At 41.1% G+C, this 23,989-nt stretch overlaps 1 protein-coding gene across 1 annotated transcript; it reads left to right on the top strand.

The window, feature by feature from the left end:
- The first annotated feature begins 2 nt into the window (after nucleotides 1–2).
- On the top strand, nucleotides 3–15,853 carry ERH (ERH mRNA splicing and mitosis factor). The gene is made up of 4 exons (XM_066273471.1): nucleotides 3–124; nucleotides 2,007–2,094; nucleotides 7,026–7,146; nucleotides 15,288–15,853. Exons 1-4 carry the CDS (start codon nucleotides 122–124, stop codon nucleotides 15,388–15,390), a joined length of 315 nt encoding a protein of 104 aa, XP_066129568.1. The 5' UTR covers nucleotides 3–121; the 3' UTR covers nucleotides 15,391–15,853.
- The last annotated feature ends 8,136 nt before the right edge of the window (nucleotides 15,854–23,989 follow it).

Genomic DNA, 23,989 nt, shown 5'->3' on the forward strand with positions numbered 1-23,989 from the left:
TCTGACGACTTCCGGCGATTTCCGGCGGCTCCTCTCGCGGGGGTTGGTTGTTGGCTGCGTGTGGCTAAGCTCGTGTGTGGCGGCACTGTTGGCGGCGGCTGCAGCGAAAGAGTTTGGCGCGATGGTGAGAAAGGCCTGAGCGGCTCCCCGAACCCTCCGCCTCCGGGTGACCCCTGCCCCGTACATCTTTTACCCAAGCCATCTAGCACGAGTGGGCTGCTCTCCGGCCCTCCGGCTTGTGGGTCGACTCTTCCCGCCGCTGGGACGCTGGGCCTGGCAGTAGGCCCCGGAGCCCGGGTCCGCCCCACGGTTGCGCGCCCGCCTGCTGGCTTGGGCGGGGCGTGCTGTGCCAGCGATGCGCTTTCTCCGCTGGCTTCTTGGTGGAGGCACACGTGGGGTTGCTGCTCCTTGCCTCTGAACGCCCTAGCCTACTGCAGGAACAATGGTGGAGGGAATGCCTAAAAACCTGTTCCCAAAGTTAACAGTTTCCATTTATTGCACCCAAGGTGTGGGCGAGGGAAGGTCGTCTTTGCTTTGTAATGTGCGTTTGCAACTATTCCCAATTTTTTTCTGTGCTCTGCCTTTTAAAATATGTAGCTAACTTTTTTCTCTTTCCGAAGACCGCTACATGCCTGGTTTGATGTTACTCTCAGCCCTCAAGCCTGTTCAAACCCGTTTTTACATTCTCTTGGAAATGGAGACTGAAAAGATAGGATTAACTGAGAGTCCAGGTTATTTAGAATCTGACCCGGGTAGTACTGGAGTGGATGCTTTTTTTTTTGGTTTTTGTTTGTTTGTTTGTTTGTTTTAATAATCCACAAAAAGGATATGCTCGTGGCTGTTAAGAGGTTTTTCAACTTGTGTTTTCTGGTCGCTGCAGTTAACTTACCAAGTTATGCAACTATTGTTAAGAGGGCAGTTTTATCAGGTTGAACTTTTCTGTATTAAGATATTTCACTATTTGACTCAACATAGTCTCCCAAAGAAGACTAGTAATTAGAAAACTGGATTGCCAGTTCCTGTTTTGTCATAACTAGCTATGACCTTGGGCAAGTCATTTTATCTCGAGTGTCTTCTTTCTCTGCCTTTTATGTCACTATTTGGTATTGTGTTGAAATGCTTGCATTAAAATCTGAGAAAGTGACAGCAGTCAATATCAATCCATTCTTAATGGACAAATACCAGTGGCAATTCCTTACATAATTAAAAGTTAGAATTCATTACTGGCTCAAAAGTCTTAAATACTTTTGCTTTTCTGAAGATACAAGCTTCAATTTCTTTCAAAGCTAATGAGCAAATTGTATATGTATTGCAGTATCTCTTTCTTTGCAGAATTACTGAGAATTTAGGGTTTGTGTTTGTGAGACTTAAAAAATGTTAACAGAGCCAGATTAACATTTATTGGAGTGAATCATAGCTTCTTGGTAATCAGAGACTAGAGATTTTATTAAGGTAATTCTACCTAATTTTTTTTCCTGATTGTTTCACAATCTTTTTTATTGTGACATATATGTGTATTTGTCTAAATGTACTTAAATTTTGAGTGTATATATTTTATTTTTATACACTTAAATTTTTTTAAACATATATTTTGTACTGGTTATTCTCCCCAGAAAGAGGACCATAAAGAAATCAAGGACTAAAATTTGTCCATAAGAAGGAAAAAACTATAAGACAAATATATTTGGATTTTTAATAAAACCAAAAGATTTCACAAATAGCTCCAATAAGAAGAAAGTGACCAAAAATGGTTTGGGAGGTATTAACGACCTTAAACTAACTGGTAACAAAGCACTGCCACTTGAAAATCATTTTGACTCCAGTTTTGTAAATCTGGTCGTTTGTTTGTTCTAAGTAATTTTTTTAATCATTTTCAATTCTTCCTTGTCTTTGAGCAGTAAGTATTGAAGATAGTGAAATTTGCCACAAAGGATTTTATATCATGCTATGAATTTCTCAAATATTAGTTAGAACCTTATACTGAAATCGCATTCTTCCCTTTGCAGTCTCACACCATTTTGCTGGTACAGCCTACCAAGAGGCCAGAAGGCAGAACTTACGCCGATTATGAATCAGTGAATGAATGCATGGAAGGTAAGTTTAAACAATCAAGGCGTAGAAGTCTTTTTCCCTGACATTCACTAGTAGAATGTGTCTGATTTAGGAACTGGGTTTGCTTTATTCTCCAGATTAGTTGGATTGTTCATTTAATCGGGGGAAGTAAGTAGATATTTTGGAACGTTGTTAGAAAATAAAAATCAGGCCCTGGCTGGATAGCTCCATTGGTTAGACCAGCATCCCGAAGTGCAAAGATTTCTGGTGTGATCCCTGCTCAGGGCACATAACAGGAACAGATCTATGTTCCTGTCTCTCTTTCCCCCTCTCTCTAAAATTAATAAGAAAATACTTTTTAAAGAAAAGAAAAATTAGAGAGTAAAGGCAGACGGAACCAAATCAGTGTAATTTGTTGTGTATTTGGTAAACTGACACTGCCCTGAAGGGAACTCTTGGCCCTTAATGTTTCTTGACTCTGAACCATTGGATGAAAAAACATAGATTAGGTTCTCACCAATTGCATTCATCCTTATATTTAATCGTTACATCATGTAAACCAGTGTTGCATGCCCTACACCCTTTCAGCAAATTGTGCATTCTTATAAAGATTTTTATAGTCATTGTTTTTGCTGCTAGGCATGTCCCTAAATTTGTTACTGTCCAAAGCTAACTGGATTCTACTTAAAATCTGTTCATTTAAAGCCAACAACTGGTAGACCTGTGGGAAAAAAAGCCACTTGTAATGATTAGAGACAGCTTCTGGGTAGCTGGCATCGTGCCTTCCTGGTTGCCATCTAATTCTGCTCTATTTTTTTTTTTTTTTTTTTTTTTTTTGAGAGCGAGAGGCATCAACTTGTTTCACACGGTTGTGCAACCATTGATTGCTTCTCATACGTGCCCTGACCAGGGCTCGAACCAACGACTTCTGGTTCGATCTGGTGATCCCTGGATTGTGCCAATGGCGATCCCGGGCTTGAATCTGTGACCTCGTCACTTTGAGATGACGCTCCATCCACTGTGCCACCGGTCAGGGTTCTGCTCTTGATTTTTTTTTTAATATATACATTGGTGGTTTTTTTGTTTGTTTTTTGGGGTTTTTTTATTTATTTTACAGAGACAGAGAGTCAGAGAGAGGGATAGATAGGGACAGACAGACAGGAACGGAGAGAGATGAGAAGCATCAATCATTAGTTTTTTCGTTGCAGACACCTTCATTGATTGCTTTCTCATATGTGCCTTGACCGTGGGGCTACAGCAGACTTGAGTGACCCCTTGCTCCAGCCAGCGACCTTGGGTCCAAGCTGGTGAGCTTTGCTCAAACCAGACGAGCCCACGCTCAAGCTGGCGACCTCGGGATCTCGAACCTGGGTCCTTCTGCATCCCAGTCCAATGCTCTACCCACTGCGCCACCACCTGGTCAGGTTCTGCTCTTGATTTTTTTTAATTTTTTTATTTTTTATTCATTTTAGAGAGGCGAGGGAGAGACAGAGAGAGAGAGAGAGGAGAGACACAGAGAAGGGGGGAGGAGCTGGAAGCATCAACCCCCATATGTGCCTTGACCAGGCAAGCCCAGGGTTTCGAACCGGCGACCTCAGCATTTCCAGGTCGACGTTTTATCTACTGCGCCACCACAGGTCAGGCTCTGCTCTTGATTTTTAAAGAACAAGGCCCTTCTTCTTTTCTCTTTTCAGGTTCCTTTCTCTGCTGACATTCTTGCTTTCCATTAAAGTAGACATTGTTTATGTGCTACCTCAGTGGACTGTTGCCTTACCTATATTATGTTTGGTCTTTGATTCTGCAATACTCTTTTAACCTTCACTGAAACTAGTGAAGCCTGATGTTTTTTGTAATTTTAGTTTTAGGTTTACAGAAAAACTAAACAGGAAGTACAGGGAGTTCCCATATACTCCCTCTCTCTGCCCTCCACATAGTTTCCCGTATTAATAATAATAACACCGTGTATTGGTATGGTTGTTCACAGTTGATGAATCGGTGTTGATACTTTTTCTTTTTTTTAAGATTTTATGTATTGATTTTGCTGAGAGAGTATAAGGGTGGGGATGGAGAAGTATCATCTCATAGTTGCTTCACTTTAGTTGTTCGTTGATTGCTTGTATGTGCCTTGACTGGGCAAGCCCAGGGTTTCAGATAGGCAGCTTCAGCATTCCAGGTATCCACTGTGCAACCAGGGCCCAGGCAGCTGATACATTATTAGTATTATTAGTTAAAGTCTATAGTTTACATTAGGATTTATTCTTTGTCTTGTACAGTTCTGTAGGTTTTGACAAAAGCATAATGTCATATATCCACCATTACAGTATCAACAGGATATTTTCACAGCCCTGAAAATGCCCTGTGCTCCACGTAGTTTCCCTTCTCCACCCCACCCCCTACCACGGCAGTTGTCGGGACTTGGGGCCTCCGTAGTTTTGCCTTTTCCAGAATGTCATGGAGTTGGAAATCATTACTATATGTAATCCTTTCAGACTGGCTTCTTCCATTTAGCAATGTGCATTTGAGGTTCTTCCATGTCTTTTTAGGGTTTAATAGCTCTTTTCTTTTAAAAATAGAAATGGTGATGTATTTTCCATTTAAAGAGTTAAAATGGAATTACTGTATCAGTTGTCACATGGTGGTTGCCAAATGGTAATTTTCTTATTTTTCTCTCTTATAGTAGTTAATATTCCTCTGGAAAGCAGAGCTCTCCCTCTTCTCCCACTCCTTTTTAAAAATTAATAGATTTTATCTATCTTTTTTACAGTAGTTTAGGTTTATAGGGAAATTGGTTAGAACGTAGAGAATTCCGCCATATCCCTTCTTCCCTCCCCCCGTTACTTACATCCTGTATTCATGTATGTACAGTGTTAAATTGTAGAACCAATACATGTTGTCATTAATTAAAGTCTATAGTATGTTAGTGTTCACTCTTTGCTTTGAACATTCTATGGGTTTTGGCATACATTAATGAATTATTTCTGCCTTTTACTGCCCCATGCTCCACCTCTTCTCCCACCCCCAAAACCTCTGGCAACCGCTGTCTTTTTAATGTCTTCACAATTTTGCTTTTTCCAGGATATGGTTGGATTTATACATAAAGTGCATTTTTCAGATTTTTTTTTGGACCTAGCAGTATGCTCTTAAGGTTCCTACATGTCTTTTCATGGCCTGATAGCTCCTTTCTTTTTATCACTGAAGAATATTCCATTGTAGGGATTTACCCTGGTTTGGTTATCCATTCACCTATTGAAGGACATTCAAGTTTTGGCAATTACGAATCAATCTGCTATAAACAATTCGTGTGTGAGTTTTTGTGTGGGTATAAGTTTTCAACTCCTTTGGGTTAGCAAGGAGTATTATTGGATCCTATGGTAAGGCAATGATTAGCTTTGTAAGAAACTAAAACTGTCTTCAGACATAGCTGTATCATTGTGTATTCTTACGAGTAATAAATGAGAGTTCCTATTGCTCTACCTCCCTGGGAGCATTTGGTGTTGTTAATGTTTAGGACTTTTGCCAGTTCTAATAAGTGTTTAGTCATCTCTTGTTAAGTCTCCTCCTGAGCTGTGCACACAATATTTACATCTTTCAATGACATTTTGTAGTTTATAGTGTATGTTTTATGCTTTTATTAAACTTATTTATGAGTTTTTTTATGCTATTATACATGTAGCTCTTTTCTTAATTTCCTTTTCAGATTGTTATTGTTAGGGCAGAGAAATTCAGTTGATTTTGTATATTGACTTATACTCTGCAATCTTACTGAGTCATTTATTAATTTGGGGGGGGGCTTTCTTAGGATATTCTGTAAACCAGATCATATCATCTGTGAATAGAGATAGTTGCCTGTTATTTCTTTTTCTTGCCAGATCACCCTGGCCAGCACCTCCAGTACAAAGTTGAATACAAGTGGCAAAAACATAGTCTAGTATTCTTCCTAATCTGAGTAGGAAAGTATCTAGTCTTTCACCGTTCAGTATGATGCTAGCAGTAGGTCAGTGCAAGTGTTTGAAGTGGGAGTGAACTGAAAAGGTTTTGCTTACATTTTGTAGGAACAAGAGAGGAGTAAAAAAAATAATGTCCTCTTTACACAATTATGTTCGTGTAAGCTTGCTATTGGTGACTTTGTTTGTTTTATTGTCTTAATATATTTGAATATTTATATGCTTATTATATGTGCTGGTGCTTTTTATGCATTATTTCACAAGATCTTCACAAAAGCTCTATGAAGATACTTATTACCTCTGTTTGACGGGGTACAGGACAGGGAGTCAAGTCTCTGAATCCATATTTGGGATATCAGATACTGTGTTGTTATCATCTCTTCCTCAGTGCCAATTTTTTTTGTTTTGTTTTGGGGGTTTTGTATTTTCTTGTATGTGTATATATGTGTGATTTTTTTTGTTTTTGTTTTTGAATGTTTATTCATTTTAGAGAGAGACAGTAACGTCAATCTGTTCCTGCATGTGCCCTGATCCAGAATTGAACCTGCAACCTCTGTGCTTCCAGATGAGGTTCTAAACAACTGAGCTATCTGACTAAGACGTGTGGGGTTTTGTTTGTGTATAAAAATTGAAAACAATAGAAAAGCACCAGTTTGTCATCCATCATTCTCTGGTGTGATGTTTTTCTTTACTCTGAGGCTTTAGGAATATTTATAATGTTTTATTATATAAGTTTTATAAACAATGTACTCACTTGTTTGAACCATCATATAACATGTCTTTAAAGTCCTTGTAGCGTCTATAGCTCAAAGTAATCATTTTATTTTATTAAGGCACAAAATACCAACATTTTGGTGAATTTATAAATTTTTTTTATAAAATTACTCGTGGTAGCATTAAAACAAATGTGATAAACTTACTTTTCCCAGCCCAAGTTTATAAAAATAAATATTGTGATAACATATAAAACTACTCATATCCAAAGTTTATGCAATCATAAGATCTTGGTTTTCTCCTACTTTCTCTTAGGTGTTTGTAAAATGTATGAAGAACATCTGAAGAGAATGAATCCCAACAGCCCCTCTATCACATACGATATCAGCCAGTTGTTTGATTTTATTGATGATCTGGCAGACCTCAGCTGTCTTGTGTAAGTATTTACCATCATGTGTCTTAAGTTGTATTTTTCTATTGTTTATTCATCTGTTTGAGGCGATTTCTGGTATTGGGAGCTCACTCTGTGCCTGACACCGATCTTTGTGTTTTGACTACTAGGTATTCATTAGTATTTGATCTACATATGATTCAGCCCTGGCCAGGTAACTCAGTTGATCAGAGCATCGTCCCGATACACTAAGGTTGCAGGTTCGAGTCCTGGTCAGGACATACAAGAATCAACCAAGGAATGCATAAATAAGTGGAACAACAAAATAAAAATGTTACTCTCCCCCTTCCTCTCTCTTTTTTAAAAAAATTAATAAATATATATGGCTCATAAATTAAGTTGACAACATAAAGGCATAGGAAAATCTAAAGAACTTTGCTAATTGATAGTATGTAGAGAGGAAGCTAACCAAGAAGTTCAAAGCCCTGATTCTGGCCCTGGCCGGTTGGCTCAGTGGTGGAGCGTCGGCCTGGCGTGCAAGGGGTCCCGGGTTCAATTCCCAGCCAGGGCGCAAGGGAGAGGCGCCCATCTGCTTCTCCACCCCTCCCCCTCTCCTTTCTCTCTGTCTCTCTCTTCCCCTCCCGCAGCCGAGGCTCCATTGGAGCAAGGATGGCCCGGGCGCTGGGGATGGCTCCTTGGCCTCTGCCCCAGGCGCTGGAGTGGCTCTGGTCGCAATAGAGCGACGCCCCGGAGGGGCAGAGCATCGCCCCCTGGTGGGCGTGCCAGGTGGATCCAGGTCGGGCGCATGCTTAGTCTGTCTGACTGTCTCTTCCCCATTTCCAGCTTCGGAAAAATACAAGAAAAAGAAAAAAAAAACCCTGATTTCTTTGTTCCTTTAACCAAACAATCTTTTTTCTTAGATTTTTTTTTTCCTTGTAGTATTTGTCCTTAAAAAACAATTGGCTTTGGATTAAAATTAAAGTTAACTCTTCATGATATTTTTTAAAATGTAAATATATGCAGGACTGAAATGGAATTTAATTTTAATCTTACCCAGTGTTAACCACATATATTTTGGTATGTTAGAATGAGATTCTTTTAGACCTAATGATTTTGGGGTTTTTATTTTTTTGTTTTTTTAAAAGACTTTATTGATTTTACAGAGAGGAGAGAAGTGGGTGGAGCAAGAAGTATCAGCTTATAGTTGCTTCATTTCAGTTGTTTACTTCTTGCTTGTTGCATGTGCCTTGACCTGGCAAGCCCAGGGTTTCAAACCATCAACCTCGGTGTTCCTAGTCAATGTTCTATCCACTGCGCCACCGCAGGCCAGGCAACCTATATGTTTTCTATTCTCAGAAATTTGTCAAAATAAAATTTTTTCTTCAATTCTCAGGGCACAAAGGAGAAGCAGCCATCTGCTTCTCCCCATCCCCTTCTCTCCCTCTTTTCCTTCCGCAGCCAGTGGCTCTTATTGGTTTGAGTGTGGCCCTAGGCGCTGAGGATAGCTTTGTTGGAGAACACCCTACCCAGATGGGGTTGCCGGGTAGATCCTGGTTGGGGTGCATGCAAGAGTTCTCCCCACTATCTCCCCTCCTCACCTTAAGAAAAATCATGCCTGCCTGACCTGTGGTGGCACAGTGGATAAAGCGGCAACCTGGAATGCTGAGATTGCCAGTTCAAAACCCTGGACTTGCCTGGTCAAGGCACATAATTGGAGTTGATGCTTTCTGTTCTCTTTCTCTCTCTCCTCTCTAAAACGAATAAATAAAGTTAAAAAGAAAAATTATGCCAGACACTGGTAGAGGTAAATATGTATATTAGTTGTGAAAAATACATAGGTCCTAATTTTAATATAAAAAAGTCAGGAAACTATAAGAGGCCAACATAGCTGCAGTCATGCTAATGAGAAGAGAGGAATCATATGTAGTCAACAAAGAGGATAGCAAAGAAATGGGGTTATAGCTGGAGGAAGAAATAAGGTAGGAATAATGCTAAGTTTGCAGGTTGGTGGTATATGACCTAGTTGAGAGGAAGAAATTGATTACTTAAGATAGGATCTTAGACAGCTTATTAACACCAAAGTAGGGAGTACAAGCAGATGTAGAAGTTTGGGGAAATTGTTTTCTGATTGTTTTAGCTATTTTAGGAAAATAGGATGCAAGGACACCATTTGGAGTTAAGGAGAAGGAGGAAGAAGTGTTGAAGGTTTGTTAAAAGAGGTAAATAATCTAGGAAGGTGAACGGATTAAGAAATAAATGGTTTATGAGGTATCTGATAAATGCATTTAAAATGAAATAAGTCATTGTGATAATGGGTTTTTCCTAGTCACTCTTAACCTGATGGTTACAGGTAGAGAATTAGCAGATATATTGCTAAAAGTTGGGGGTATATGCAAGGGACTGAATGAACTTTAAATGTTAGTGGGCATTGGGGTGGCGTGGAATGGAGAGGAGAGGAGACAGAGGTCCCAGTGGAGACCAAGGATTGTTGAATTTGGGCTCCTGGGAAGTGGTAGTGGTCAAAGAATGAGATGCTTGAATTTGGGATATTAAGTTGCTGGTAATGACAGGGTATAAGGATCTAGCCAAGGAAGGGAAAGGGACAAGATCATTGGAGAAGTGAGTTCAAGGATTTGAGAGGCCCTGATGTCAGCTGAATCATCTACTGCAGTGGTCCCCCAACCTTTTTTGGGCCACGGACCGGCCTTTAGGGTGGGACGAATAAATGTATCACGTGACCGAGACAAGCGTCAAGAGTGAGCCTTAGGCGGATGTAACAGAGGGACTCTGGTCATTTTATAAAATAAAACATTGTTCAGACTTAAATATAAATAAAACGAAAGTAATGTAAGTTATTTATTCTTTCTCTGCGGACCCATACCAAATGGCCCACGGACCGATAGCGGCCCGGGGGTTGGGGACCACTGGTGGTCTACTGGATATGAAATCACTGATAACACATATTTACTTTCTAGAATTTAATCTGAAACAGGGTGCTTTGTTTTTATCCACTGCTTTATCCCCAGTGCCTAGAATAGTGTCTGGCACATAGTGGATATTGAATAAATACTGGCTGTATAAATGCATGTCACCCATATAATTTGAGACATTGCTTTTTAAGATTCTTGGTAATTTTCCTTTTTCTTTGTTTACATTACAGAGCTATTATTCTGAATTGATAGGATGGTTAGACAAAAGGGAAAGAATCTGACTATGTCATGCTCAATTTTACAATGTTCATGTGCATACTCTTAACTTTACTTTTTAAATGAATTACTGATCTTATTTTTTTTTAATTACTGTTATTCTGATTTTATAAAAATCACTTATTGAGATACCATGTATCTAATCCTGATGCTATTGGGACATAGTATTCATTCTCAACAGATGGGGAGTTACTTAAAACTAAGGATCATGTTTTAGTTACTTAGAAAGGTTGTGGTTGCCTGACCAGTTGGTGATGCAGTGGGTAGAGCATTAGACTGGGACTCAGGAGGACCCAGGTTTAAAACCCCAAGGTCACCGACTTGAGCACAGGCTCACCAGTTTGAAGGCCAGGTCGCTGGCTTAAGCAAGGGGTCACTGGCTCTGCTGGAGTGCCCCCCCCCCCATCAAGGCACATATGAGAACGCAATCAATGAACAACTAAGGTGCCTCCACAAAGACTTGATGCTTCTCATCTCGCTCCCTGTCTGTCTGTATCTTGTCCTCTCTCTGTCACAGATAAAAAGAAAGGAAGGTTGTGGTTAGGAGCCAGATAGAGTTTCAGAATTAGCCATAGCTAAGTTTGAATGCTGGCTCTGTCCCTTGCTGGCTGTATTGAACAAGTTAGCTTAATATTGCTAATCCTCAATTTGCTTTTTGGAATATCTGGATAAATCTACCTTACAGGACTACCTGTGAGGAGCCAGTGCTTGCTTAGTAGCACAGCAGCATTGACGGGATAGCAGGAACTCCATTATTAAATAGATGAACAAAATCAGCACATGGTTTTGATTTTAATTACAGTGATCCATCTGTTTCTTAAAATTTGTCACAACTACAATAATAAATTTCAAATACCACAAGTGAGTTAATTGTACTGTTAATAAAGAGGTGTTATGTTGTTTTTTTTGACAATGAAAATTACACAAAGTAAAAATGGTTTTAAGAGACACTCTATGTCATTAACAACAGAACTTAACATTTCTAATTTTGTATAAATGTAAACTAGAAATTACATTTAGCATGCTAAAATGATTTCTACTATTTGTATTATTCTGTCTAAAAAAACTAGAACTGTAGCTTATGTTTCCATCTCTAATGTTGAAACTTTTTTGACCTCTGAAATTTTTCAGAATCAAATTTAAGATTTAGAACCATTTTGCCCATACAACTTTCCCTTTTGTTACCTGAATATTCAGTAGAAATACCCCAGAGATTGTTTTCGAAGAGTTCGCCTGTTGTCCTGGCACTTTTTGTGACAGCACACCTGTTCTCCCCCTTATCCTGGGACTGTGACTTGGACTGTTGTTTACTCCTTAGACCAGGAATCGAGCCAGTTTTGGCTTGTAAATTATTGTGTACCTGTTGCTTCTATCAAGTATACTTGGTGGTATCAGGGGCCATTTTATAAGATGAAAATAACAGCCTTTTGAATATGTAGGCTGTTTTCGTTTGTTCAGAGACAAAGGGGCCGCTTTTATCTTTTGTTATTGTAATGAGGAGGTACTGCTAATTAGGAAGGTCCCTGAGAGCAGTGAAGACACTAGCTTATTGCACTGCTGGGTCCCACAGCTTCTGCTCTGTAAACCTGCGTTCACTGAACAGAGCACTGGGCTGAAAGATGCACCTGTGCCAACAGCTTGGGGTTTCCTAAACGAGCTTAACATTTAATTGTCTCGTTTTCAAGCACCAGTTAACAGCAATCAGCACACAGCTTTCAATAAAGAAAGCATTATTACTTTTTCTTGAATTGGAAAATAGCCTGCAAATTGATGGATTCCTAAATGTTCACTACCACAGGGTTCTTGGGGAGTGGGGCGGTCTAAATAACATTGTCCCAGCCAGCTATTGTAATTCTGAAAAATTCTGTTTCTTTATTAGTTCTTTTTCATGGTTTATATAAATATTGTAGTTTATTCTGCCATGCCTTGAAGTGGACTTGATTAATACTTAATTAGGAAGTATGAAAAAAGGATATTCGAAGAAAACTGGTTTACTTTTTTAAATTTTCTCATTGTAACACAAGGACATTAGTAAAAAGCCAAATATTTCTTTTTATTTAGCTAAACATTTTGTATAAGTAGAAAGCTTGTGCATTTTCAGTAAGCCGTTCAGGGGAAGAGTATGACAGTGCCTTTGGAGTTTGTTTCTCTTGCCAAAAATTGGAGCTCAGTGGTTTACAGTGAGGACTTTGCTCAGGAGTGTTTAAGTTTCTACTACTTGCCCAAAGTCACTTAGCTAATAAGTCACTGTACTTCTTTAAACCTTGTTTCCTGCTTTATAAAAGGATAATAATTGTATCTACTCTCACAGAGTTGTAAAAAAGATTGAGTAGATTTAGATAAGCACTTAAAGCTATGTATATACCCAGCAGCTGGCAACTTCTTAATAGGTATTTATATAATTTTTTGCTAAGGTAAAAAATGAAACTTCTGGCTAAAATGAAACAATAATTAATAAATTAAATATTTTGTTTTCCTAGGGCAGCAATTTTCAACTTTGTTTATCTCATGGCACATATAAACTAATTACTAAAATTTTGCAGCAGCCCCCCCCCCCCAATTTTTTTTTGCCAATCTGACAAAAATAATAGGTGTAGGCCCTGGCCGGTTGGCTCAGTGGTAGAGCGTCAGCCTGGTGTGAAGGAGTCCCGGGTTTGATTCCTGGCCAGGGCCCACAGGAGAAGCGCCCATTTGCTTCTCCACCCTCCCCTTCTCCTTCCTCTCTGTCTCTCTCTTCCTCTCCCCAGCCAAGGCTCCATTGGAGCAAAGTTTGCCCGGGCGCTGAGGATGGCTCCGTGGCCTCTGCCTCAGGCGCTAGATTGCCTCTGGTTGCAACAGAGCAACGCCCCAGATGGGCAGAGCATCAGCCCCTGGTGGGCATGCCAGGTGGATCCCGGTCGGGCGCATGCAGGAGTCTGTCTGACTGCCTCCCCGTTTCCAACTTTAGAAAAATACTAAAAATAAAAATAAATAATAGGTGTAATTTTTATTCAGTCACATCAGACAACTATTGTTTTTGGCTGTTGTCACTTTTTTATTTGACAAAGGGAAAAGAGATTCATGCTCCTGACTAAAAATAGTAAGGTATTGCATGTTTTAAAAATCTTGTGGCACACCAGTTGAAAATAGCAGTCCTAGTGTATCTCTAAGGTATTTTTTTTTCTTGTTTTCCAAGTGAAAGGAAGGGAAATAGAGAAACAGACTCCCGCACGCGCCCAGACCAAGATCCACCGGGCAACCATCTGGGGCCATACTTGCATCTGAGCTATTTTTAGCTCCTGAGGCTGAGGCCCCATGGAGCCCACTCAGCGCCCAGGATCAATATGCTTTAACCAATCGAGCCATTGCTGGGGGCGGATGGGGGTGGGAGGGGGTAGTGATAGAGAAGCAGGTGGTTGCTTTACCTTGTGTGCCCTGACTGGGAATGAAACCCAGGACATCTACACACCAGGTTGCCAGGTTGATGCCCTACTGCTGAGCCAACTGGCCAGGGCCTGGTAGTTGTTTTTAGGGGTGTTTTTAGGTAAGCTGTCTCTTGGGTGCCATGCATTGTTTCCACCAGATGGTACAGATGGCTTTTTATTTGCCCCCAGCAAGAGAGTGACAGACAGGCAGATAGGAGGGGAGAGAGATAAGAAGCATCAACTCATAGTTGCAGCACTTTAATTGTTCATTGATTGCTTCTCATATGTGCTTTGACCGGGGACTCCAGCCGAGCCAGTGACCTTGAGCTCAAGCAAGCAACCATGAGGTCATGTCTACAAGCACAAGCCGGTGACCTCAGGGTTTTGAACCTGGATCCTCAGAGTCCCAGGTCAATGCTTTATCCACTGCACCACCACCAAAAGTGCACATGGCTTTTGAAACACTGGGATATACTTTATATTTGTGTAATTTTTTTATCCTCAAAATGAATTCATTGCTTACCCAGCTAGATTTCAGTTGTCGGTCAGATGACTGTTTCTATTTTTTGAGTTCTCTAAAGGTACCTTCAGGTACCTAAAACCCTAGAGTCAGTCCCATTGGGGTTTCATTGCTAATGCTAGTCCTGACCCTTATCTTCTGATAGAGCCATTTTGGAGCTTGTTATATCTTCTAATACTTCTCCATTGTCCTCTAGCATTATTTATTTTGAAAAGCAAATCCTAAAATGTACTTTTTTTTTTTTCCTGAAGTTGGAAACGGGGAGGCAATCAGACTACCGCATGCGCCCAACCAGGATCCACTCGGCACACCCACCAGGGGGTGATGCTCTGCCCATCTGGGGCGTTGCTCTGTTGCAACCAGAGCCATTCTAGCGCCTGAGGCAGAGGCCACAGAGCCATCCTCAGCGCCCGGGCCAACTTTGCTCCAATGGAGCCTTGGCTGTGGGAGGGGAAGAGAGAGACAGAGAGGAAGGAGAGGGGGAGGGGTGGAGAAGCAGATGGGCGCTTCTCCTGTGTTCCCTGGCCGGGAATCAAACCCAGGACTCATACACGCCAGGCCGATGCTCTACCACTGAGCCAACCGGCCAGGGCCCCTAAAATGTAGGTTTTAAGATTTCCTTCTGTTAATACTTTGGGGAAATCTTTGTGGCAGTAACATATTTTTAAAGGTATTTTTAGTTAATTCAGAATAAATTTAGCAAATTTGAAGTTGTGGTACTAGTGTTGCTGGTTTTTATTGTTTGTTGATTGATTTTAGACATCAGCTTGTTGCACCCATTTATGCATTCACTGGTTGATTTTTTTTTTGTTTCTGACCAAACCAGGGATTGAACCCACAACCTGGGCGTATCAGGATGACGCTCTAACCAACTGAGCTACCTAGCCAGGGTTTCGTTTTTAATCACTAAAGGAACCATATAAATTGTAATCACCTCAAGTTTATATATGAATATGTACGTATTTGTGCCATCGTTGGGCAGCTATAGTTTGGGGATTTTTTTAAAATGTAACAATTGACCGCTGTAACTTTGCTTATTACTTTTCTGTTCCTCAGTTACCGAGCTGATACCCAGACATACCAGCCTTATAATAAAGACTGGATTAAAGAGAAGATCTACGTGCTCCTCCGTCGGCAGGCCCAACAAGCCGGGAAATAGTTGTGTTGGAAGCATTAGGGGTTTAGGGATGGGCTTGGAACACAGATATGTACAGCAATCTGTAGTGGAAGTTTTGTATTATAGATATCCTGTATGCATTTGGTTCATTCTAGCCAGGATTGAATGTATTAGATGAAATGTGAGGATCTTGTTCAATCTGAAGCTCCCATTGCCTCCCTCCCCCACCACCTTTTTTTTTTCTACTTAAACATTGTTATGATTTAGAAGGAAATTTTTGTCAGTTAATGTTGGTTCCAATCTTTTTAAAACTGCGCGTATCTGCTTTATAACATTCACTGTACTAACCCTTCTTCAAGAGGGGTGGGTGGTGGCATAATTTTAACAAGTAAATTTGACTCCAAGGAACCGCTGAGCTAAATCCAGTCCATTGGTGGCACAGTTTTAGTTATGTCCTAAGATAAAGTCAGTGAGAAACAAATAAATGTTCTTTAGTTATATTTTTCCCCTGAGTGATTTTTCTTTGTCTCTGAACATTCAGTTTTCTTGGAAAGCATTATCAGTTTCAAAACCTATATACTGCTACAGAACTTGAATTTTCTATGTTTTATGTGAAGCTAACAAGCTTTCACCTTATTGCCTGTGAATCTCATTTGTAGATCCAAGGTTTGTACCTACTGTAGACACAGACATGATGAAACTCTTGGGTGATACGGCTTGTCTGTAGCAACAGCCGGGTTGGTTGCCTGGCATTGGTCGTGTGCTTGCTGTGGAAAGTCCATGTGTGCCTTCTCACAGCCTACAGCAGTTGAATGCTGGTTTCCACTCTTCTATGGCCAGTACAAGGGTGAGGGAAAGACCAGAGAAAAGTACAAGATAGTCTTGCTTTTAATGTAGAGTGTGGTTATATGTTGTGAGTTGAACATACACTATATTATACTTTTAGTCATCAGGTATGTAGATATTTCCTGATTCTGCTATTATAACTAATAGCCAATGATGTCTTTTATTTTTTTTAATTGGAGAGAGAGAGGAGAGATAGAAGGGGGATGGGGAAGGAGCAGGAAGCATCAGCTCCTTTATGTGCCTTGACCGGGCAAGCCCAGGGTTTTGAACCTGGACCTCAGCATTCCAGGTCGACGCTTTATCCACTGCACCACCACAGGCCAGGCATATCTTTATGCATTATAAGTGTGGCAGTTTTTTCTGGAGGCTTCATGAATGCCCTATATTTCCCTTGTCCCCAACCCCACTTCTACATTAGGACCATAACTGTTTTTCTTGTCTTTTTTAATTTAGAGATTGACCATTTTATTTTCGCATTTCTCAATACAAATGAAAGTGGTTTTTTTTAAATGTCCCTCTGCTCTCCTCCGGAACTACAGTGTGTCCATAAAGTCATGGTGCACTTTTGACCAGTCACAGGAAAGCAACAAAAGACGATAGAAATGTGAAATCTGCACCAAATAAAAGGAAAACTCTCCCAGTTTCATACCTATTCAGTGCAGTTCGATGTGGGCCCCATTTGTTGCCCTATACACATCCAAACAATAGTGAAGTTCTTGCCACACACTGGTAAGGACATCTGGTGTAACAGAGTGAATAACGTCTGTGATTCTGTTTTAAGTGATTGTTATGGCGCTTCATTATAAACGCGCTGATAGGCCCTGGCCTTTTGGCTCAGTGGTAGAGCGTCGGCCTGGCGTGCAGGAGTCCCAGGTTCGATTCCCAGCCAGGGCACACGGGAGAAGCACCCATCTGCTTCTCCACCCCTCCCCCTCTCCTTCCTCTCTGTCTCTGTCTTCCCCTCCCGCAACCAAGGCTCCATTGGAGCAAAGTTGGCCCAGGCGCTGAGGATGGCTCTGTGGCCTCTGCCTCAGGTGCTAGAATGGCTCTGGTTGCAACAGAGCGATGCCCCAGATGGGCAGAGCATCGCCCCCTGGTGGGAGAGCGGGTGGATCCGGTCAGGCCTATGCGGGAGTCTGTCTGACTGCCTCCCTGTTTCCAACTTCAGAAAAATACAATAAATAAATAAATAAACAAACACGCCGATATTTATGTTGCACTTTGGTTACGGATTCGAATTTAGCGAGCCACAGAACACACTGAACTTTTCTCTGTACCGTCCACATCTCGACTGGCATGGCCGTGGGCTGCTCCGCTGTATACTGGTGTTACGTCATCATCTGCACATGCACACATGCTGCCACATCATCCTACAGAAACTAGGAGGGTTTTCCTTTTATTTGGTGCAGATTTCACATTTCTATCATCTTTTGTTGCTTTCCTGTGACCGGTCAAAAGTGCACCATGACTTTACGGACACACTGTATTCTCTTTGCTAGAAAGAGTGACTCTTCTTTGTCATGCTGTTAGGAAACAAAGTCACAGCACCAAACTCTCCTGATGGAGAGCAGAACAAGTAATAAACTAATAGAGACTCCCTTTCTTATCCATCTGAGCCGTTCCTGGCCAAGTGGGTGTCATCACTGGGGGCCCAGATATCGTTGGCATGTGCCTTCTATAGACAGCCTTATGTCAAGAGCAGGTCCCACTGGCATCATCCCAGGAGGATTAGGCCCCCCTATATGGGGTACTGGCTTCATGTCAGGGCAGGGAGGACGTGGAAGACTGGGGTCATTGTCCCTGCAGGAGGAGGAGCAAAGAATGGAGTAGAAGGTCTCCTTGCTGAAATACTGTGGTGGTCTTGTCAGGCTCTGAACCTGCGCCTCCGTGTAATTCTGATAGTCGTGCATGTTCTCTGTATCCTAGCATACAGTATGTTTTTCTCACAGAGAGTCATGGGTGAGGTATGTATGTAGTCACAACGGGCATGTCTGCAAGCCGTTACCACTCCATTCTGTGCTCAACTTTCTTATTTTATGAATAACCAAATTCTGAGTATATGTGCTCATTTCTACAGAATATTCTATTAATGTCATCACTATCAAAGGATTATTAAAATTGGGTGCCTTACAAAATTGTGTATAGCTGTAGTTATTTCATGTGAACCAGCCACATGGTAAAGCTAAAATGTTTTCACAGAAAAAGAAACAGATCCAAAAGTAAATCGTCCTACTTTTCCACTTGGCCTGTCCTATTGATGTAGTTTTATTTCTCTAACAGATATGATCCTGGCTTTTTTTTTTTTTTTTTTCATTTTTTTGAAAAATACTAGCACATCTGGACAGTGGGATCCCTTGATTCTTAGCTACAATCCAGTTTCTGCTCTTGGCCTGTGGAATGTGAGAAAAACGCTTCTGAGTCCTATATGTTGGGTGATGAAAGCAAAAAAGGTGGGAGCAGAATTTTGAATCCTGCTTTATAAGGCTTACGGAAGAATAGGGCTGAAGTAAAAAACGAAGAAATATGCATTTAACTGTGTTTAGCATTAAACAGAAGAGAAGAAGTACAGTGTGTGTCTGTAAAGTCATGGTGCACTTTTGACCAGTCACAGGAAAGCAACAAAAGACAATAGAAATGTGAAATCTGCACCAAATAAAAGGAAAACTCTCCCAGTTTCATACCTATTCAGTGCAGTTCAATGTGGGCTCACGCACAGATTTTTTTAGGGCTCCTTAGGTAGCTATCCCGTACAGACTCGTCACTGACTGACGGCCTACCATAACGGAGTTTCTCCACCAAACTGCCGGTTTCCTTCAACTGCTTATCCCACCAAGTAATGTTATTCCTATGTGGTGGCGCTTCATTATAAACGCGCCGATATTCACGTTGCACTTTGGTCACGGATTTGAATTTAGCGAGTCACAGAACACACTGAACTTTCCTTTGTACCATCCACATCTCGACTGGCATGGCCGTGAGCTGCTCCGCTGTATACACGGTGTTACGTCATCATCTGTGCATGCGCACATGCTGCCACATCATCCTACAGAAACTGGGAGGGTTTTCCTTTTATGTGGTGCAGATTTCACATTTCTATCGTCTTTTGTTGCTTTCCTGTGACCGGTCAAAAAAAGTGTACCATGACTTTACGGACACACTAGTCTTTTCTTTGTTAAGGTGAAGTCTGATGGAACTCTTACTGGTGTGGCCAAGCTACAGCCACTGTTCCCATGTCAGCAAGTCAGTATTGATGATGTGGCCTTTCCCCAACCGCAAGTAAAGCAGGCTTGATTTCTGTTAATAAAGAGATATTTTATGCTGCTACTTAAAGGTGAAACCTACCAAATTATTGAATACAAAATTCCTGATTCTCTAATTCACCTGATTTTATATATCTGGAAATTTTTTTAAATGATTTTCTGACAATTCTGCTGCTTGCTCTCGGCATTTGATCTAAGAGGTCCCACTACGGGGACACCCCACCCCCCACCCCTGGCAAGCCCCCTGTGGGGTGATGCTCTGCTCATCTGGGGCTGTTGCTTCATTGTTCAGCAACTGAGCTACTTTAGCACCTGAGGTGAGGCTACCCTAGAAATAGCAATTTAAGAGTAGTTATCCAAGGACAAGAAGTAAAGCCCAGGTCTCTGGCTCCAGAGATCCCATTCTTTTCAACATAGTAATGGGTACCCCACCATCTCTTTGGAAGCTTTTTTTTAACATTTTTTAAAAATTATTTTTATTTATACATTTTAGAAGAGACACAGAGAAAGAGACATATGGGGGGGGGCAGGAGCAGGAAGCATCAACTCCCATATGTGCCTTGACCAGGCAAACCCAGGGTTTGAACCTGCGACCTCAGCGTTCCAGGTCAATGCTTGATCCACTGCGCCATGGGTCAGGCTCTTTGGAAGCTTTTGAAAAATCAGGTTCCTAGACCCTTCCTCTGGATTAGGGGTCAGCAAACATTTTTTTTTAATTGATTTTAGAGAAAGGAAGGGATGGGGGAGAGAGACAGGAACATTGATATATTCTTGTGTGTGCCCTGACTAGGGATGAACTAGCAACCTCTGTGCTTCAGGACAGTGCTCTGTCCAACTGAGCTGTCCAGCCAGGGCAGCAAACATTTTCTACAAAAGGTCAATAGTAAATATTTTAGTGTATTTTAATTTTTTTTTTTTTGAGACAGATTGAGAGAGAGGGACAGACAGGAAGAGAAAGAGAGATGAGAAACATCAATTCTTTGTTGCAGCACCGTAATTCATTGCTTTCTCCTATGTGCCTTGACCAGGGGGTTACAGCAGAATGAGTGACCCCTTGCTCAAGCCAGCGACCTTAGGTTCAAGCTGGTGAGCTGTGCTGAAACCAGATGAGCTTACGCTCAAGCCAGCAAGCAACCTTGTGGTCTCGAGCCTGGGTCCTCTGCATCTCAGTCCGACGCTCTACCCACTGCGCTACCGCCTGGTCAGGCTATTAAACTTTTTTTTTAAGATTTTTTTTTAATTTTTTTTATTTTATTTTTTTTTCTGAAGCTGGAAACGGGGAGAGACAGACAGACTCCCGCATGCACCCGACCGGGATCCACCCGGCACGCCCACCAGGGGCAATGCTCTGCCCCTCCGGGGCGTCGCTCTGTTGCGACCAGAGCCACTCTAGTGCCTGAGGCAGAGGCCAAGGAGCCATCCCCAGCGCCCAGGCTATCTTTGCTCCAATGGAGCCTCGGCTGCGGGAGGGGAAGAGAGAGACAGAGAGGAAGGAGAGGGGGAGGGGTGGAGAAGCAGATGGGCGCTTCTCCTGTGTGCCCTGGCCGGGAATCAAACCCGGGACTTCTGCACTCCAGGCCGATGCTCTACCACTGAGCCAACCGGCCAGGGCCTTTTTTTAAGATTTTACTTACTCATTTTAGAAGGGGGAGAGAGAGAAGAGGGGGAGGATCAGGAAGCATTAGCTCCCATATATGCCTTGACCAGGAAAGCCCAGGGTTTTGAACAGCAACCTCAGTATTCCCAGTTGACGCTTTATCCATTGTACCGGCACAGGTCAGGCCAATAGTAAATGTTTTAGATTACAGACCACACTCCATTTTGGTCACAAATTCTTTGCATTTTTTACAACCCTTCAAAGATTTAAAAACCATTCGTAGCCTGCCATCCATTAACACTGGGGAACAAAAATTTTGTTGCATCCACAAAAACACTTATTCTTACCTAATTCAAGTATGCTCATCTCAAATCTGACAGTTTTTCTCTGTAAGCTACAGTTTTTTGGCAATTCAAGATTTTACATTTTCATCTTATTGTAAAATTTTTAACAGTTTAACATAATGAAGTAGAATGTCTTCTGGGACATCATTGTGAATGCAATAAATACACTAAAACATATGATTGTATCAGAATTTGTCCACAATTTCGAAATAGAACATATTAAAACACTTATTTTAATCATAAAATCATAAACTATTAGGCAAAAATTTGTGTTTGTAGCTCTTGCGTTAGTGTACTTGTTGAGGACAATCTCGTTTGATGCTCCAGCAGAAGTCTGCTCATCACTAACAGCTCCAAGATTTTCGGGAAACTTATCAAGGTGACTGTTCAGGAAGTGAATCTTAACGCTTATGTTACATCCAATGTCACGGAAAGCCAACAGCATCCTTTAAACCAGAAGTTCATAGTTTTCTGCTTTTTTGTTGCTAAGGAAGTTAACTACCACAAAAGACTGCCATGCTGCTTTCTCCTCCTTATTCATCATCTTGGCAAATTCTTCATCACATATGAGGGTTCAAATTTGAGGTCCATCAAATACACCTGCTTTTATCTTCTTGAAAGACAAGGCAGGAAAAGCAGAATATGTGGAAAGCATTCACTTTCTATATTCAAAGCCTGAACAAACTGCTTCATTAAGCCAAGTTTGATGTGAAGTGGGGGAAAAATGTTGTCTCGATTAACTACAGGTTCGTTCACAATATTTTGCATCCCTACTTCCAGAGCTTCACGTTTCTATGTCCAGTGTTTCTCTCAAGCTCGGCTGTCCCACAAACACAGAAAGCAAGGATACTTCGTGAAACCTCTCTGTTGTCCTAGCAGGAAATTTACCATTTTAAGATCCACACAAATGATCCAGTTATGCTCCTCATACTTCAGAAAGTCGAGGACAATTTTTATGTCATTCTTACTAAGTCATTCAGTTCGGGTTGGCTAAACTGTTGAGGGGTTAATGACTGCTTGGCATCAGAAGAAGACCCTTCAGATTCTACAACCATTTCCTTCAGCACCTTATCAAAATATACTTTATCACCATGTTCACTTTCTTTGTCCTTAGAAGAAATAAAACCATTGAAAACTGGAACCGGGAGTGTCTCAGAGTGTGGGATAGGTCGTATTGCTGAAGGAATATTAGGATATGTGATCATATGCCGTTTTTTCTTGCCGATGCCCTTTGTATGGATCAGACAGAAATAACAGTCACTGCTGTGGTCCTTAGGTTCATGCCAAACCATGGGAATACCAAAAGGCATTCCTTTGCGTTTTCCTCTTGTCCAGTCACTAAGCATTTCCTCACAATTATGACACTCAATATGAGGAGCCAAATTCTTGTCTTGATCACTAAGGGGAACTTGAAAATGGGCAATATATGCATGTGTCACAATGATGAAATATTGCGCCTTTGATGTTGAAGTGTGTAACAGCCACATAAATAACAGAAGGTGTCAGGACTATTCTTACATTTACGCCTACTCGAAGAAGCCATGATTCAATCTTAAAATAAGCAGGTGTTTTTATCAGATAATAATTTTTTACATTTAAAAACTACAATTATGTAAAAGTGATGTTTGTAAAACATTAATTTTTATGTTCAATCCAAGAGTCGTTGCCCTTTAACTCCAATTTAAAAACCAATGCATGCCATTAACTGTAACAAAAAGAAATTAAAATTGCATAAAAACTAGAGCATGCACCAGAAAACGAATTTCAGATTTGGAATCAGCAATGCAGATATATATATAGAAATAGTTCTAAGACTTCATGCAACAGAAAATGAAAAAAAAAATTGTTTCCCAGTGTAGACTAGGCTGGATTTGGTCTGGTGGCTGTAGTTTGCTGACCCCTGCTCTAGAGAATCTGATTCAGCCCATCTGGATTAGGACCTGGGAAAATGAGAATTTTTTCTCAAGCTCCCCAGGACTTCCACTTCTATCCATAAGAATAAGGGACTAGACTTGACTCGAAAACGACAAACCGAGTGGAGGGACTTTGTCAGACATTGGACAACAGGTAGCTGGAGGGGCTGAGAGACTGAAATCATGAGGCCATTTGAGAGATGGACATGTTGGAAGAAGCTAGTGATGGTGTAAGGGGCATTTCAGCAATAGAAACGGAAATAATTTCTTAGTGGTTCACTTTCTGTCTCCTTCATTACATTGTTTGATTTATAAGCCTGATGATCTAAGAAAGCTATTTTACCTTCAAAGGTATTAGCAATCCCTTCAGCTACATTTAGAGATCCTGTGTCAACTTATCTAGCATACTCCTTTCTATTTGGTAATTATGTGTTTCAACTGGATGTTCAATTTGCAACATGCTGCAAAGAGCTTTGTTTAAAAGCTTCTTCTGTGCCAAAGGTAATTTTCTTTCTGCTTTTTAAGAGAGTAGAGAGAAGGCTAATGAGGACAGATTACATCACTTAACTGAGACAGGCCCTGTATCCTTGTCAGCAGATGTTTGAATGTAAGGCCTGTAGACTGTAATTTAAGAGAAATGGGACAAACAGATTATGGTTTCTTCCTTGGAAGCCTGAGGTT

This window comes from Saccopteryx bilineata, chromosome 4 (genome assembly GCF_036850765.1).
Source record: "Saccopteryx bilineata isolate mSacBil1 chromosome 4, mSacBil1_pri_phased_curated, whole genome shotgun sequence".
NCBI classification, from domain to species: Eukaryota; Metazoa; Chordata; class Mammalia; order Chiroptera; family Emballonuridae; genus Saccopteryx; species Saccopteryx bilineata.